Here is a 17,575-nt window from a genome sequence, read left to right on the forward strand (position 1 = left end):
GCCTTATAGGAGGCCATTCACACTGTCCACCCCGGCGTCTTGTAGTGGATGCTCTTGGTCACTCCCACTGGCTACACCAGGTAAAGGTGGGCCCTCTTGTGTGCGCTAGGTGTCCAGTGCCTTGGACAGAGCTGCGGCACAAGCCTTCTCTGCAACCCTGGGAGGAGTCTCCTATTCAAGCTCTGGAGGGATTCACCGGGCCTTTTGATGCTGCACCTTATTTACTTGGTAGGGCGGGAAGTGCCCAAGAGCTTCACAATGGAAGCTGTGGTTAAAAATAACAGGGAAATCCTTTGGTCCCAATTAAAGTCAAACATCATCCTGGCCAGCGGGAAGCTAAGAACAAGCAGCCTGTTATTCAAAAAGAAGACACTCAACCTGTAATGATCATCTTACAAGGCATTTTATATAGCAAAAAGGGAGGCATTTCATAATAAACAGTGCATTCACTACATGTCATGGGTGTCCTTAGCAGTGTGATTGAGGAATACTTTTGCTTGTAAACATTTACATTTATTTGCTTAGCAGACACTTTTATCCAAAAGAGGTCAACATAATTGAGTAGACATCAGTCTGGAGGGAACAAGTGTTACAGGACAAGAGTATAAAATTGATCATCACAAGTATAGAGCTCAGAACAAAATACACGCTAGAAACAATTCCAAGATAATAAAACCTAACAGCTTAGACAGAAATTTATCAAACAAGAAAGTCTCCAAATGCATCTTAAACACATCGAGTCCAAATTTCAATTGGAAGTGGGCAGCTTTTTCCAACAGGAGCTGCAAATGAAAAGAATCTGGATTGAGATTTGATACCACACAATGGTGACATTTCCAGATGCCATTCAACAATAGACTTGTGTGGTCTCAAAGGAGCATAGGACCTCAGAAGTGTCTCCTTATATATAGGTGCAGACCCACTGACTACTCTTTAGCCAAGCACAAGCTATTTAAACTTTATACGTCAGTCCAGAAAGCCACTGTAGTGATCCAATACACACTAGCTGCAGACCTCCAGAGCTCCACTCCACTGAGGAGGTTGTCGCTTTATAGCATATGTCATGAAAATACCTGATTACACTATGGTTAAGATTAGGGATGGTCGAGGGGTTATCTGACTCAAGTGAAATAAACCAAGTGACAAAAACTTGCAGTCTAATTGGCTGTCAAGCTGAGCTACTGAATCACAGAGTTACGGAAGTCTGCAGCTGGACCCATCTCTTGTGACCTGAAGAGAGGAATGAGATGTGCCCGCCTTGGCTGGTTGAACTTTTTAGTCATCTGCAGTGGCTTAGTGACACATGTCAGTGCTCTGGCCAGCAGAGAGCTGCAGTATTTCAGACGTGACAAGACCAAAGCCTGGACCAGGAGTTGTGCTGCATATTCTCAGAAATGGTCTGATCTTGTGGATATTGTACAGAGTATGCTGAGTAAATCTAGAAGACTGATAGTACCTACTGCATCTTCTTGATAGCTTTACAAACCCCTGACTTTTGGATTTATTTATTTTTATTTGTTTATTGTCATCATGTCTCAACCAGGTTCTTCTGGTTCAGATTCATGTTTTAAATCTCTTTTGTTAATTTTTGATTCTTTTGTTTTTGTTATTTATGTGTATTGTTCTTTATTTTTGCTTTGGTCTGTGTATATAAGCTGCCTTTGTTATGTTGCATGTGTTTTGTGGATGGGACCATCTGCTAATCACCTCTGGGAACTGCCCACCGACCTATAAATCTGTGGGGTCTTCACAATTTCTGGCAGTTTGTTTTGAATGGGTTTTGGTGTCTGTGAATTTTTGTGTGTTTTCAACTGTGCTTTTTGTATTTTTTAAACTTTATTGCTCTGTCTTTCAACTTCTTTTTGGATACTGTATTGGTACTTTGTTTGCTTTTGGATGCATTTCTGGAGCTTTGCAGCATTACAGAGCATAATTCTTGCAAGAAATACTGTATATATTTTTAAACATAAAGATTCTGTGTTTGCTCTTGCTACTGGCTGGGTTTCATGCTTTCCACCTCTAGCAGACTTTTCTGGGACTACGTGCTTTGGAACTCATTAGCACTGGGACTCTCAGTTCATGACAATTATATCTTTTTAAAGTGATTGTGGTTGCTTAAAGTAAAGCTTGACTGGAAATGATATTTGGCCATACTTGCAGGTCATCCACCTGAAGTTAAGCATGTTAGGGTCCTTCCAGTACTTGGATAGGAGACCAACCAGGAAAAGCTTGAGTTGCTACTGGAAGAGAGGTTGGTAAGATCAGCAGCAGGGGCTGCTTACCCTGTGATCTGATTGTGGATCCCAATGCCCCAGTGCCGTAAAAATGGAGCCATCCTTCTGATGAGACGTAAAATCAAGGTCCTGACTATCTTTAGTCATTAAAGATCCCTGGGCATCCTTCATATAGAGGAGGGTGTATCCTGATGTCATGGCTAAACTGCCCACCATGGCTTAGTCATTCTGGCCATGTTTCACGCTATTTTACCACCTAATAGCTAATATGGGGTGAGCATACTGGCATAAAAATGGTTGCCATTGCATCATCCCGGTGGATCCTGCACATTAGTGGCTCCCTCACTCCCTTTGTAAAGCACTTTGAGTATATGAAACTAAAGATTTATTATTTTTATTATACCTATCCACTGATCTCCAGCTTACACTTCTTCCTAGATACTTCTTGTTCATTTGAAAACTTCAAATAGGTGGAGGGATAAATAAAATCACATTTACATTAGTGTTGTCACCTTGTATGTTGTAAAGAGGAGACAAAACAACATCAAAGAGTTGGGGCACCACCCTGGTGACCCCGTATAATTACAAACTTTATGAGCATGAAATACATGCAACTAGTCGACTTTTTTTAGATGAGAGCTCAAAATAGAACTAATTTCAAAATGGCAGGAAAAGACGTGTCCAGGAGGGTGGATAACGGAGGTGACGTCAGTGGTGGAATGGTTGACAATCTTGCGTTCTGCAGAGGGGAGAAGAAAGAAGGCAGTAGATCACAGCACCCACCCCTGGTTTGACTGGTAGTTACTATCACCAGAGCCCTTAAGCTGCCTCCCATGCACATGCAAATGGCTGTGTTTTCATTTTAGAGATTATTATTTTTTAAAATTTTAATTATTTATATAATAAAAAAGGTTTGGTTGCAGATTTTGAAACAGTGAGGCAGCATGATACATGGATGACTGGTCCAAAATGGCTCACTGGGCTAAACCTGTCTCAAATCTCTAAAATCATCACAACTGATGGTAGTTTCATTTGCTCCTTGGGCACTGCTGTCTCCACCTAGAAAGCATCTGAGCTTGTGAAATCATTTCCAGCATAATTAGGTGTGATTGGTCTATTTTTTTTGAAAACCTATTTTTAATACGTTCATATGCATATTACACATGGCTTAAAATATTGAAAGTCAGGTGCTCATTCTCAAGTTTACTTGGAAGTCTTAAACTTTTTTTAACTTAGGTTACACCCCAAAAAGGAATGGCAATGGGAAATAGACAGCAGGGGCTGATGGGATACTTGTCTTTAGTTTGAAAGCAGTGCATATAAGTGCATGAACTGGAGCTTTACTTTCAGATCAATTTTGTACCTCTAGAAGAGAGCGTGTTACTGCTCTAAGAAGAGGATTAAGTGTTTTCTCTATATATAACAAGCCAGAATAGATTGGCTGTTAAGTGAATAGAGTACAATTAATGATTTTAATTATTGAGATGGATTGTTTTATGTAGTTAGCAGGTGGCATGGGGCTATTAGCTTTGTGAGAAACGAGGGGGATGAGGGGCTTTTTTGTAAAGTAGCATGAGCTGATTAGGTTGTTGGGAGGGAGCATTAGCCAAAAAGCTTCTTGTGAGGCATTATGGGGTTATAAGGTTACTGTGAGGCACTATGAGGTGACTGATTTATTATGAGGAAGTATGACCTTATCATGTGGCAGCATTGCATAGGAACATTTTTGGGGGGTAGAAAGGAATGAAGTATCATAAGGAAGTGTGAGGTTTGCAAAAATCGAGCAAGAAATGAGGGAGCACAGGGTGATAACATTGTTGTGAGGAAGCAGGAGTGAACGACATGTTTTAATTGAACTCTAAGGTGAGTCTGCATGGAGAGCTTGACTTATTGTTGGACAGTATCGGATTAGGATCTTGTTGCAAGCAGCACTGAGTGATGGTGAGGAGAAAAGACCTCATAATAATGAAGAATGGGGTGCTCAGCTTTCTGTAGGATGACATAGAGTGAGGTATTGTGTAGCAGCACAGGGTGATGAAATTATAAGCAAGCATGAAGCTTGTTTTAAGTAGTGTGGAATGACGGCCCCTGTGATGAGTCATCTTGGGATGAGGAGCACTTTGTGAGTCATCCTGGGTGAGGTGCAGGTTGTGAGTTAAAATGGGGTGTGGAGCTTGTTGTGAGGCAGCACGGATTAATACACCTGTTCTTATGAAGTATTGAGCTGGTAGGTAACCTTGGACAAGCATTTTTATATGAGAAAGTGTAGTGGGAGCATCTTGTTATAATGTAGCTCATCTTCAGGCTAATGGTGTGACTATCCTGCTCTGAGGTAGCATCAGGTAAGGAGCATTTAAAGAGTCATCAAGGGAATGATGAGCTTGTTATGAGGTAGCTTGGGGAGAGGAGCCTGCTGTGAGGCACCACCGAGTGGCACTTTCATGTAAGCTGGAATGGAGCAGGGAGCTCATTATGAAGCAGTATGGGGTGAAAAGATTTTAGTGAGTCAGCGTAAATGTTTTGTGAGGCAGCATGGGGAGACGGGCTTGCTGTGAGCCTCCATAGTTTAATGTGCTTTTCATGCAAAAGTCTATTGAGATAAATTTCATTTGGGCTGGCTATGGTCAGCCCCCCATTCTACCTTGTTAGAACATGCTTTATAACCCATAAAGTCACCTGCTGCGGCTCCTGGATCAAGAGCTCTGCTGTTCAGCTCCACTTACCATGAACGACTGCTCAGGTATGAGAAGAACGTACACCTCAGCTTTCAAAGGCGACCCTGTTGATAGACATTTTGCCAGAGGAATAAGGGAAGCAGCTGGCTGTTTTCTATCCAGCTGTCACTCACCTCTGGATATTTTCATTTCATTCGCCTTCCAACTTACACAACAGCCACGAGCCCGAGGCGTCCAACCTGCTATGGGGTATTGTTAACATTATTAGAAGTTTTTCCCTTTCTGTCTTGCTTGTGTGGCAGGAGAAAAAGAAGATGAACCATGATCAGATCAGCAGAACATTTTGAATCAGTTCTTTTAGATTAAAGCTCATATAAATGAAGAGTGGGGTCTGTGACAAGACTCTTTAATTTCTCTCTCTATTAGGCTTTTCTGACATAAAAAGGCTGAACCCCAGACTTCTCTTCTTCATCGGGGAGATAGGGTTCAACTTGACAGGTGTCATGTCTATTACATGTGTTCTGAAATATTGAATGGCATAGAAACAGATATCAGTGCTGCTTCAGTGATCTACAATGCCAGACAATAATTCTTGGTCAAGCTAAGAGGATGTCCTCCTGGCATTGCAAGCAATCTTTGCTTCCATTTGGGAGATGGGCATCATCCCAACTGACTGGAATATGGGACTTATCGCCCCTATCTGGAAAGGGAAGGGTGATTGCCTGGATTGTGGCAACTACAGGTGGACAACACTGCTCTTGGTGCCAGGTAAGATCCTTGCTAGGGTCATCCTCAATAGGATCAATGACCACTTGCTCACCTACCAGTGACCGGAGCAGTCTGATTTTATTCCTAAGAAGGCTACCATTGACCACATCCTGACATTGTTGGTCCTCATGGAGCACAAACGCAAATATTGTTTTTTTGCAGCCTTTGTCGATTTTCTTAAAGCGTTTGACTTTGATTGAATTGATCCAGCTGTCCTGTAGGGCATCATGGATATCATGGCCGGCCTGTACACTGGTACTGTGAGTGCTGTGCAGAGTGGAAGCAGAATCTCTGTGTTTTTCCCAGTCGATTCTGGGGTTCGTCAGGGGGTATGTTCTTGCTCCTACTCTGTTCAATGCTTATATGGATTGGGTGTTAGGCAAGGTCGTGGGATCCAGCGGCTGTGGGACATCTGTTGGTAAAGAAAGATTCACTGATCTTGACTTTGCTGTTGATGCTGTGATCTTCGCTGAGTCAATGGAGGCTCTGATTGGGGCTCTTGAACAACTGAGTGAGGAGTCTGAGTGTCTGGGCTTGCGATTGTCCTTGATAAAAACCAAGATCCAGGCCTTTATTAACCTCTTGTCGACCTTGTTGAGAAGGTTTACATACCTCGGCAGTGACATTCATGTCTCTGGCGACTCTTCCTATGAAGTCAGTAGATGGACTGGGGGAGCATGGGAAGTCATGAGGTCGTTGGAAATGGGTGTGTGGTGCTCCCAATATCTATGCAAAAGGATAAAGGTCCAAGTCTTTAGAGTCCTGGTGCCTCCTGTCTTGCCATATGGTTGTGAGACATGGACGCTATCCAGTGACCTGAGACAAAGACTAGACTCCTTTGGTACTGTGTTTCTTCTGAGAATCCTTGGGTACCGCTGATTTGACTTTGTTTGGAGTCCTGAATGAAGCATTTCACCTGCATTGTGAGGGAGCATCAGTTACGGCACTACGGTCATGTGGCGCAATTCCCTGAGGGTGATCTGGCTCGCTGGATCCTCATTGTTGAGGACCTGAGCAGCTGAACCAGGCCAAGGGGACTCCCACATAACACCTGGCTGCGGCAGATAGATGATCATTTCTGCTTAGGGGGTTGCCAACCAGGATCTTCAGCTGTTTCATCACATGGTGGGTGCGGCAACGTGCTGTACCAGTGCATGCTCCCCAACCTGACCTGACCTGACATAAGGGGCCAAATGCGTACCTTCATCCTTCATCTTCACCTTTTCCCACTTCTATGTGGGGTTGATGTGTTTGATTAACCTTCTCCAGGCAGCTCAGTCCTGTACCTCTTCCCAAGTCACACCCTTTAATCCTTCAAATATTTTACATTATCCATCCATCTCTGCTTTGGCCTCCCTCTCTTTCTCTTCCCTTGTACTTCCATCACTCATTTGCCCACATATTAATTGTCTCATGACATGCCCATCCACTTCAATCAGCTTACCAGTTTCTTTCCCCTCCCTTGTCTTCTTCTTCTGCTTCTTGTGGACTAACTTCTTTAGCCAGGTCCACCATTGGCCCGGTAGCCCTCACTCACTTCTCACAGGGGTCAGGCAAGGCCTCCTGCACATCACCTATGGGGTACGTCCTAGCATTTTCCAAAGTTGATTGGATTGATTCCATCAAGGTTAAAATCCAGTTGCTGCTACAACTTACTGTTAAACTTTGAGATGTGGACAGGAATAAGATTGTATACCCTTTTCACATTAAACCACCAACAGAACTGGATGTCAGAAGGATGAAATACTGAATATGTCTCTAGTATGATCCTCCTAACTGCTGTTATGGGGCACAGCATCTCTCCACACCACCTCTTGCCACCAGAACACTCCAGACTTTTATGCCCCATCCCTAGCTGGCAGTTTTCTGTTTGTGACGTATTGCAAAGTGAAGAGATCCCTCTGCTGGACATTCACCACTAATTGATGTTTTATGCCCTGCATACAACACATTGCAGAGGCATACATTTGGCCTTTATTTACCTTGTGGGAGTTCAGGATGACGCTGACATTGCTGAGCAGTTACTTTTGTTTTCCATTAAGACAAAGCATCCTTTCACAGGCCCTCAGGGCTCTTTGCCGCGGCAGCACAAGACAGTGAAACAAATGAAAAGTGGAGTTGAGTTAAATCACAGAAGTCTTGGTTTTATCTATATGCCTCATGGCAACAAAACTGTGGTTGCACTCCTCCAGGAAGGCCTACACTTCTGTCCAAAAGCTGAGACAGTAAGACAAGTGACAGTGGCAGGGCCCTCCATTGTGGCTCTTCTGCTGGGCAGGTGGGACATACTGGGGGAGCAAATGGGATCCAGCAAACCTGTGTTTGCACTGCGGAGCAGCTAAGATGCACTGAGTGCTGAGCAGATGGAATGAGGTGAGCCCCAATTTGGAGACAGCTGGAAGCTGCCTTGAGCACCATTGCAAACTGGAAATGAAATAAATTGCAATGACCTTCATAATGTGCTGCTGAACAAATGCGAGAAAGTGAGTCCCAATGTAGACTGGTAAGCAAGTGAAAAATGTTGAGCCTCAGTTTATACTTGGGAACAGATGGGACTTCAGTCCCACAAGGTGATAAAGTGGAACCAGTTGTAAGTTCCAGTATTTACTGGTGAGCATTTGGAATGTGAGTGTTCTCTGGTGTATACATGTAAACAGGTGGCTATTTTGTGAGTCCCACTGGTGAACATAAGAGAATTTTGCTGGTGCCAGGACATACTGGTGAACAAGCAGCATTTTAATGAGATCTAGTGTATACCAAGGAGCAGATGAAATGATAGTATGTTAGCAGGTGAGATGACAATGTGTCTCACTGTAAACTGCTAATTAAACAGGCTTACAGTGAGCCCAAGTGTATACTGGTGGAGAGGTGTCTTCTCAGTGAAACCCAGTACGTGCTGGTGAACAGGTGAGATTTCCTACGGTATGTCTGTCTCAGGACGACTTGGCCCCCGTGCCATCACGTCTCGTCTGCAGATTCTTCCCTCATGGCACTTTTGCTGGTGTGAAAAGCAAGTGAAGGGCTTTTTATTTCAGCAACGATCCTCGTTATGCAAATGAGTTTCCAGGCGGCTGACAGTAATTCTATTATTCCAGACGTAAACGAGTCCCACAGCGTGCAATTGTAGAGATGTTCGCTTGCATCAAAGAGCAGGAGGACAGCAAACAACAAACTGCTGCAAACCCACCCATCCATTCATCTCCTCTGTCGCCTGCGGTCTGCAGCCGACACAGCAAAGCCAGTCCAAGCTTGATGGATCCTTTCTGTTCTTCTCATCACTTGTGTATTAGAAACTGTTTGTGACAGGCAGGGAAGACAAGCATCTAGGTGGTGTTTTCCATTCTGCTTCTCTTTTGCGGTAGCGAGACAGACTCAGGCGTGTAGTGAAATAAGTGAGCAGGACTCTGGTGAACCCTCATACTTCCCTGCCTTAGCCTCACTGGCCCGCCTCTTGCCAATTGCAAGTCTGCCTTATCTCCTTAGCCACATCTCTGTCTTGCCTTGTCTTGTCATGTACTTTGGGAAGAGCTAAATCCTTTGAAGCATGATCAGCACGAGACGGGAGAATTGACAGGGTTGGGGCTTTCTCGCCAAGGTGAGACTCTGATGTGCCCCTGGCAAAGGAGCGAAGAAAAAGGAGACGGAGGAGGAGAAGTGATAACAAGAGAGAGAACATGTGTCTGCAGGCCAGGATTTTGAGATAGTAGCTGGGCTTCACTAGGTGGTGTGCACTAAAAGAGTTAGTACTAAAATGTGTAATTTACAGAACTGCATATTCCTTTCTGAGCAAGTTCCAGGCAAAAACCAAGGGGTTAATATATTTGCAGCGTTCACTTTGTTTTATTACATTTAATTTTCTGAGATTCACCCAGCTATACAAAAAAACAAATCAAACACTGACACATTCAAAGATAAACACCAAATCTGATTGCCAAAAATACCCACTGTTTTATGAGACCCTAGGGAGATGGAGTCCACTGAACATGTTAAGAGTCTACCGTATGATACAGACAAGAGACCCCAAGGGAAAGGACTATAAAAGCATGGCACAGCCTCCCACTTTACTGGTCATAAAACCCTGTTGTTGGTGGATCTGGCCACTCATTTTAAGGATTTCTACAAGGAAAGAGCCACAAAGTGCAACACACAAAGCTCATTTTAATTGACAATCCCAAAATCTTGTGGTATGTCAGCACCCACATATTTCTGAAGTAATCAGCTTTGCTCATCCATTCACTCTGGGACAATGTTCATGATGTGGAACCCAGCTCCCACCTCCCCAACCCTGCTAACCCCATAGCAAAAATGAAGAAAATCAGCCAGTGATGACAATTAATTACACTTAGAGGACACACTGCCAATCGAATGAGCAATGTGATGGTTTGGATTAAGCTCAAATGGTTGTGGATGAGATGGCAGCCCACTAAACCCAAGCTTTGAATGAGTCCTCACTGCAGCACCAGCCGTGTCCGGCTCCACGTGTGCCCTTCCATTGAAGCCCCTGGTATTTTGCACGTTTGAATGGCTGGAAGAGCAGAAAGAGGTGGAGCCTGCGAGACAGCCCACAGTAGATTGCCATGGCAACGATGATGAGAGGAGACATGATTACAAACCCCAAAATTATGAGGGCTGAAGAAGAGTTGTCATCCAGCAGGTGCTGACAGTAAGATGCATTGGAGTGCAGGACCTGTGGAAAAGGTTATCAGAGGTCAGAGTTTGCCACCATGTTTACAGAAGTCAGCACCAGTTAATTAGGATGGGAATCTTGCCCTAAGCAATTATGGATATACACAAGCTTAAACTGGTGATGTGGCCCAGTCTCATAACTGGTTCTGTAAACACCCTGCAGTGCCACACTAGTCCTATTGTGCTAAATAAATTACCCTTGTGTGAAAATGTCAGCATTCAAAGTTCAGTTGGCATTCACAGGCCTGAAGGCATGGCCCAGAGTAGCCAGTCATTTGGTCTACAGCTAACTTACAGTTATCATTCAACCTGAAATGTGAAAGGCCTTGCTCTCCAAAGCAAAAAAGGGGAATGTCTCAGACTGGATGCCTGCCAAGCCAGAGTCAGCCTGCTCCTTCAAGGACACAGTGACAAGGAATGGCAACCATCACACGTGGCATAGCAGGGGGCACAGCTCAGCAGCACCTGCTACCTTGGTCTGCACAGGCACGCGGCTACAGCCTCTCGCTTCATTAAGTGTAACAATCAGTGACATTTAGCAGCACGCCGAAAAGGGGAATGAGGAAGACAATTAGCATTTCTCTGTTTGCACCAGTAAAGGCTCACAGCCCCCAGAGAGATGAAGGTCTGACCCACAGCTCCGCCTGGCCATTCAGTGCACTGACGGCAGGGAGTGAAGTGCATGAATATTAATGGCGTGTCATTCACTTCAATGAGAGTAAAGAGCAACTCTCCCCGTGCAGCACTTTAAGCGCGTTTACTGCTCTCGCCACATAGGAGAGGAGATCCAACTACGGAAAGGGGAAAGAGACCCCATCACTCCACCATAATAAGGTAAAAGAGACCCCAAAAAAGAAATCAGAAGAGGACATAACAAAGCCCTTCGACAAAAACTGTAAAGAGGTGGAAAAAAAATGTTGCCAAAAAAAAGTGACACTATATCACAGAGTGCATCCCTGGAAAAGAAGACCCCCATCCTCCAATGAAACTGAAGAATCTACCAGCAAAAAAGGAACTGGAGAAGACTACCTCATAATGAAGGGAAAGAGACCACAGTGAAAGGAGAAGAGCAGATGCCACTCCAGCAGGCTTCTTAGTTGTACCCAACGCAGGCCATCACACTTCAGCTACATTTCAGAATGACCATTAAGACTACAGGGAAGACAACACAACCAGAGGTCAGTGCTGCTACCCTGTTGTTCATACTCACCCTTGAGTGGCACTTAAACCCAAAGTAGATGATCACTATGGTGGGCAGGAGGACCAGACCGAAGACAACCACCAACAGGGTAAAGTTGACAATGAAGACAAATACGTTGATGGTGGCAACAGCAGTGGACCACAACAGGCAAGACAGAGGAGATCGACGTTCCAGTGGTGGGCACTGCTCGTCAATGGAATAGTCAGGGAGATGTGAGATCAAGTGGGCTGTGTCTGAAAGGTTATCCCCCTCTGGCTCCTCCATGCTGCCCAGATTCCTGAAATATTAGGAGCCCCTGGAATAAAGACAAAGAATTTTTTACAGCAGATGTAAACAGACTGTACAAAATGGAACCCGCATAAACGGAACCACACGCCCCGTGTAAATTGGAACGACTATATGCTTCACTTATAGAAGGTGAATCTGCTACATTGGGTATAACCTTCATTTACACCACTGTCCCAAATGGAAGCACTATGTGCCAGAAAACATGGACGGGTAGTTTCTTTACATTTGCATGAGACAACTATCACTAAACTCACATATTCTGAAACTGGAAGACAGTCCAGCTAGGAATCAGTGTGACCTGGAAATGCAGAAGAGGACCAGTGAAACCTCTCTCTTCACTGACTGGGACCAGTATAACTAGACACAAGCGTTAATATGGGCTGGACCTTCAGACTGAGGCTAGTGTGTCTGTCACCCTCACAGACTTGTATACTGCTCACTTACATGGCGGTCCATACTAGAGTCGGTAAAAACTATAGACTGAGACCAGAAGTTTCTCCATCTCCAAAGACTGTAACCAACATAAGTACCAACTTTACAGATATCAATGAGAACTGTATGCTGGGACCTGAGGAATTTCCACTGAAATAAACTAGAGCCAATAAAACTTGCAACATCATAGACTAGGACCAGAAATAACCTTGATTAACCAGGCCAATCATAGTTCAACCAGCTTAAATAGTACACTGATGCTCTGTCTCCAATGGTCGGAAAAGTAAAATTGTTTCTTGCATGAATAACCAGCCATGAAGCAATATGAGCTGGACATTTAGAATAAGAGTTGTGTGCTTACTATTCTGACAAATTAAGACCAGTAGTACAAGGTCCATCTGCTGAGCCTGGACGATCATCTTTTACTTACATGACCATCTATAGAACCAGCAAGATCATCTTCAAATACTGAGATCAGACCAAGCTTACTTACATGACAGACCAGATGTGAAGTAGTGTGAGCTGGAAGCTTTAGGCATTTTCACAGACAAGGTCACTTGGTATACTTCTTGTATACCATTCACTAATATTAGCATTTACTGTGAAACCAACTTGAGCCTGAACTGCACAGACTGAGGCCAGCGCACTCTCCATTTCCATAGACTGCAGAAAATATTATTTCTACATTCTTAAGACCAGTACAACCTTTACTTGAAAGGTCATTGGTACTAGAATAAGCTTATATTGCAGACTGAGACAGGAGGAGTCTCCACCTCCCAAAGTTGGCTGGCACCAATGGTACGCCTTCTAAATTCAGAAAAAAGGCCTCATGTCAATGTCCAGACATGAATGAGCTGGGTACACTCTTAAAGATTGCACTTTGCTTGGTTGTGTGGTTCCTCATAACTTCTTAATACGACAAAGAACCGTTTCAATCTGTGAAGGGTTCACTACATATGAAATGAGTTCTTTGGGCTTTGAAACAGTTCCTAATATGTGAACAAAACAGAAATCTTTAATGCATAGCAGACGACCTCACAGAATACTGACAGATCGAGAAATTCTTAACTTAGGCTCTGGGATTGTATGCAGCGAGAGCATACAATCAGAAGCTCACTGGAATTTTGTAAATCTCATATCATCTATTTATCCATCCACCCATCCATTATCCAACCCGCTATATTCTAACTACAATGTCACGGGGGTCTGCTGGAGCCAATCCCAGCCTGCACAGGGTGCAAGGCAGGATACAAACCCCCGGGCAGGGCACCAGCCCCACCGCATCATCTATTTATGTGGCCTGTTATTTGTTTTAAATAAGGGGTTCTTTCTGGAACCTTCATTTGGTTAGTTCTTTTGGGAGCTAAAAATGGTTCCCCTATGACAGGGTTATCAAACTCCGGGCCTCGAGGGCCGCAGTGGCTACAGATTTTCATTCTAACCCTTTTCCTGATCAGTGAGCAGTTTTCATTGCTAATTAATTCCTTTTCCCTTCATTTTAATAGCCCTGTTTTTAAGGATTCAGTCCTCTGAATTGATTTGTTTCTGCATTAAATGGCAGCCGAACAGAAATGAGATGTGAAACGAGCCAACAGATAACCAGCTAAACTGGTATTTCAAACTCCAACCAATTTCACTCCAAACAGTCTCTTAATGAGAAGCTGATTCTTGATGTTAATTAAGCCCGTTATTTAATTCAATGGCTTGTTGCTGCTCTCATTCTGCCACAGCAGATATTTCCAAATTTGTTGGTTTTTCTGTTTTTTCTAAGAACACCATCAAAATGTTTTGGTGACCTGAGAGACTAACCTTACTGATACCTTCACCTTTCTTTATTTTCAGATATTGTGTGATGGGCACAGGTGAGCTGGGCATATGGTGGCTTGTTTGTCTCATTATTGTTTGGCTACTAATTAAGGAAAAAGAGACAACTAAGGGGCCTGAGACAAGATAATTAAAACTAAAGCAAAAGAAGTTAATTAGCAGTAAAAACGTCTCACTAATGAAGAAGATGGTTAGAATGAAAACATGCAGCCACTGAGGCCCTCGAGGACTGGAGTTCGACACCTGTGCCCTATGACATCGCTCTGAAGAACCTTAAGAGTGTAGTTCAGATTGAGACTATAATACAACTTCCATCTTCACAAGCTGGGACAGATACACCATTCACGTCGGAGTCAGCAAAGGCTTGAATTGCATTTATAGATTCCTGTTCATTCTCCATCTCTACAAACTTGGCCCAGCAACACAATTTCCACCCTCATTGCCTGGATGCTCACTGTTTACTTACATGATCATCTAGACTGGACTCCTAATGTATTGGTACAGTGGAAGGAGACCACAGACTTCATACACTTTAAAATTGGCTAGATGTGAATGAGTTGGGGACTTCTGAAATGTATGTATCTTCCATATTCACAGACTGGGACCTGTACAGCAATTTTCTTACTTCACAATGAAACCTGCATGGGCTTTGGCTATCTGGACCAAGGCCAGCGATCTCTTTCTCTCTACAAACAACAATCAGTATAACTAACTTCTAACTTCAGAAACTGGGCTCTCATATAACTTTCACATTCTCAGCCATACAAACTGGAAACAATACAGCCTGCAGACTGAGACCAGAGACCTCTCCAACTCTGCAGGTCAGGACATTTAAAACAAATTTCATCTCCATGGCCTGCCAGATTACTCTTTAATTACATGACCCTCAAGACCAGACCCACCATGACCACCTTTATCAACTGAAATCATTACAACTGGCGGCACGGTGGCGCAGTGGGTAGCGCTGCTGCCTCGCAGTTGGGAGATCTGGGGACCTGGGTTCGATTCCCGGGTCCTCCCTGCGTGGAGTTTGCATGTTCTCCCCGTGTCTGCGTGGGTTTCCTCCGGGCGCTCCGGTTTCCTCCCACAGTCCAAAGACATGCAGGTTAGGTGGTTTGGCGATTCTAAATTGGCCCTAGTGTGTGCTTGGTGTGTGGGTGTGTTTGTGTGTGTCCTGCGGTGGGTTGGCACCCTGCCCAGGATTGTTTCCTGCCTTGTGCCCTGTGTTGGCTGGGATTGGCTCCAGCAGACCCCCGTGACCCTGTTTGGATTCAGCGGGTTGGAAAATGGATGGATGGATGGATCATTACAACTTTTACTTATGTAACTATTTACTGTAGACATGAAATTACATGGGCAGCAACTTCAGACTGAGACTGGGACCTGTACACTATGATCTAAATCAACCTGAGGTCAGTGCATGTCTCACCTCTCCAAGCAACAGTCAAAATAACAGTTAACTTAAAGAACCTGGGTGGACCTCAGACCTCCATGGGCTTAATCAGTTACGAAGTGTGAGCTCCACATAGACTTGCTCTCTCAGTCTCTATACATTGGAACCAGCTTGATAGACCAACTACAACACAACATCCATACTGGAAGCAACATGAACTGCAGACTGAGGTTAATGGTCTGTTCACCCTCACAGACTAAGATCAGGCACACATGATCTATTTTCACACCCTTCGCTTTTAAGACATAATTTGTGACTACAGATTTGAACTGTAGACTGAAACTAGTGTCCCTACCTGGTCCATTATTGACCAAACACAGCATCATATGCTGAAGCTGGACCCAGCATGCTGTACCCCATCACACACAATACCACACAGGCAGAATAATCCTTTTAGTACCACAGAAAGGAAATCTTCACAGCTTTGGATTAGCTGCCTGCAGTTGGCTAAGATTTTTTCATTGCCTTGTATTATTTATGAAGTTATGCTTTCTGTGCCTTTTTTTGCATTGTCTTGCTCAGCACTTTTTTATTCATTTAATGCTTCACTGGATAAGGTCGATACAAGGTAAAGAGTGGAAACTACCCAAATTATCCAAATATTGTCTGCAGCCTCAGATGGGTTCAGTGTTCTGTCACTTCAACGATCCAGGAAGGTAAAACTCGCCATATGAGAGCCTGGGACAGAGTGAGGCTCACTGGACCGAGCGTGGGTCTGCGAGACTGAACTGAGCTAGGAGAAAGTGCAGATCAATGGGGGGAGGTAGCAGAGAGCCCGTTAGAGAGTGATGGCACCACAAAAGTATGGATGCAAGAGTGGTTAACTATATGGGAGCAGAACCTGCTGACTGGGACCAGCACACACTCCCCTTCCATCACACAGCTTACTTACACGACTGTCTGGAACGGATCGCATATGGATCAGGGCGATAAAACGAAGGTAAAAACAGGGTGCAAGCGAATGAGGATTAAAGTGTCAAAGTCAGCGTGCACAAGATCGCAAGAGTCGACGTGATAGGGTGCAGGTGTGTGCCCGAGAGTGATTGTGGGTGAAAAGAGATAGGTGGGCAATCGGTGTGTAGCATTCAAGAGTGCAGAAGCCCAAGTACATGGCTGTGCCACCTGCCCGCCCTCTTGCTGCACCTTACCTGTTTTTTGCTGGCTGCCGATGCCGCCGTCCTGGACAGTCTCTCAGGCACCGTTGGCTGTTCTGGGCGCTTTTGAAGGGCGCAGTCACGGGACAAGGCGTGAGAGTGGTCGGCGGCTCTAGTCTAGCAGCACCCCGGTTCCTCTCGCCTGAAGCTCGGCTCCCGCTTAGCCGCACCGCCCCGTGTCTGTGATGCCGAGACAGCTGAAGGCAGGAGGCAGCGGCGGTGCTCCGCAGGTGCTGGCGACCGCTCGTGCGGCTGCGATGTGTGTGTGTGTGCGTGCGTGTGTGTGTGCGCAGACACTCGCAGAGACACTTTGATCAGAAGCGTGTCTCCAACAGCTAAACTGCATCACCCTTTGTGATCTCACTGCAGCAACGGCTTCAGCCGCTGCCGATCACGCGTATTGAATCCACCCGATTGCGCACCCAAAAACCCGCGACCTCCCTTCCTATAGACATCGGCTTTATGTGCGTCTTCTTCAAGTAATTCAACATGCGAATGCCATTCCAAATACATGTCTAGTCTCTTTCAGTAATGCGGTTTAAATGATGCATCACAAAGAATAGATAAGCGCCTTGAAAGAGGTCTCTAGTGCCTCAGCTTCAAGTTCGGGGATGAAGAAATCTCTAAGGGTGGCGGGGAACAAGAACTGGACGGGAGACAGCATCGACACAACCACTGGCGAATGGAGCAGAGAAGAGTGAAGTTAATGACATTCACTGCACCTTTAGTGCTATTCGGGATCGCGGGAGCGGAGCCTTTTATGGCAGCATTTGAGGCAAAGCAGGAGCCGATCCGGAACGGAAGGTCGGTTCATTGCAGGGTTCACTCACGCACTCGCCTGTACTCTGTTAGAGCGCTCA

The 17,575-nt window shown here is 44.8% G+C and overlaps 1 protein-coding gene across 1 annotated transcript; it reads right to left on the minus strand.

The window, feature by feature from the left end:
- Window positions 1-9,497: 9,497 nt before the first annotated feature.
- LOC114656730 (transmembrane protein 88) lies at window positions 9,498-17,225 on the minus strand. The gene is made up of 3 exons (XM_051930442.1): window positions 16,710-17,225; window positions 11,574-11,859; window positions 9,498-10,364 (listed from the first exon to the last, which is right to left on the minus strand). Exons 2-3 carry the CDS (start codon window positions 11,826-11,828, stop codon window positions 10,101-10,103), a joined length of 519 nt encoding a protein of 172 aa, XP_051786402.1. The 5' UTR covers window positions 11,829-11,859; window positions 16,710-17,225; the 3' UTR covers window positions 9,498-10,100.
- Between the last annotated feature and the right edge of the window lie 350 nt (window positions 17,226-17,575).

Source organism: Erpetoichthys calabaricus, chromosome 8 (genome assembly GCF_900747795.2).
Source record: "Erpetoichthys calabaricus chromosome 8, fErpCal1.3, whole genome shotgun sequence".
Lineage (NCBI taxonomy): Eukaryota > Metazoa > Chordata > Cladistia > Polypteriformes > Polypteridae > Erpetoichthys > Erpetoichthys calabaricus.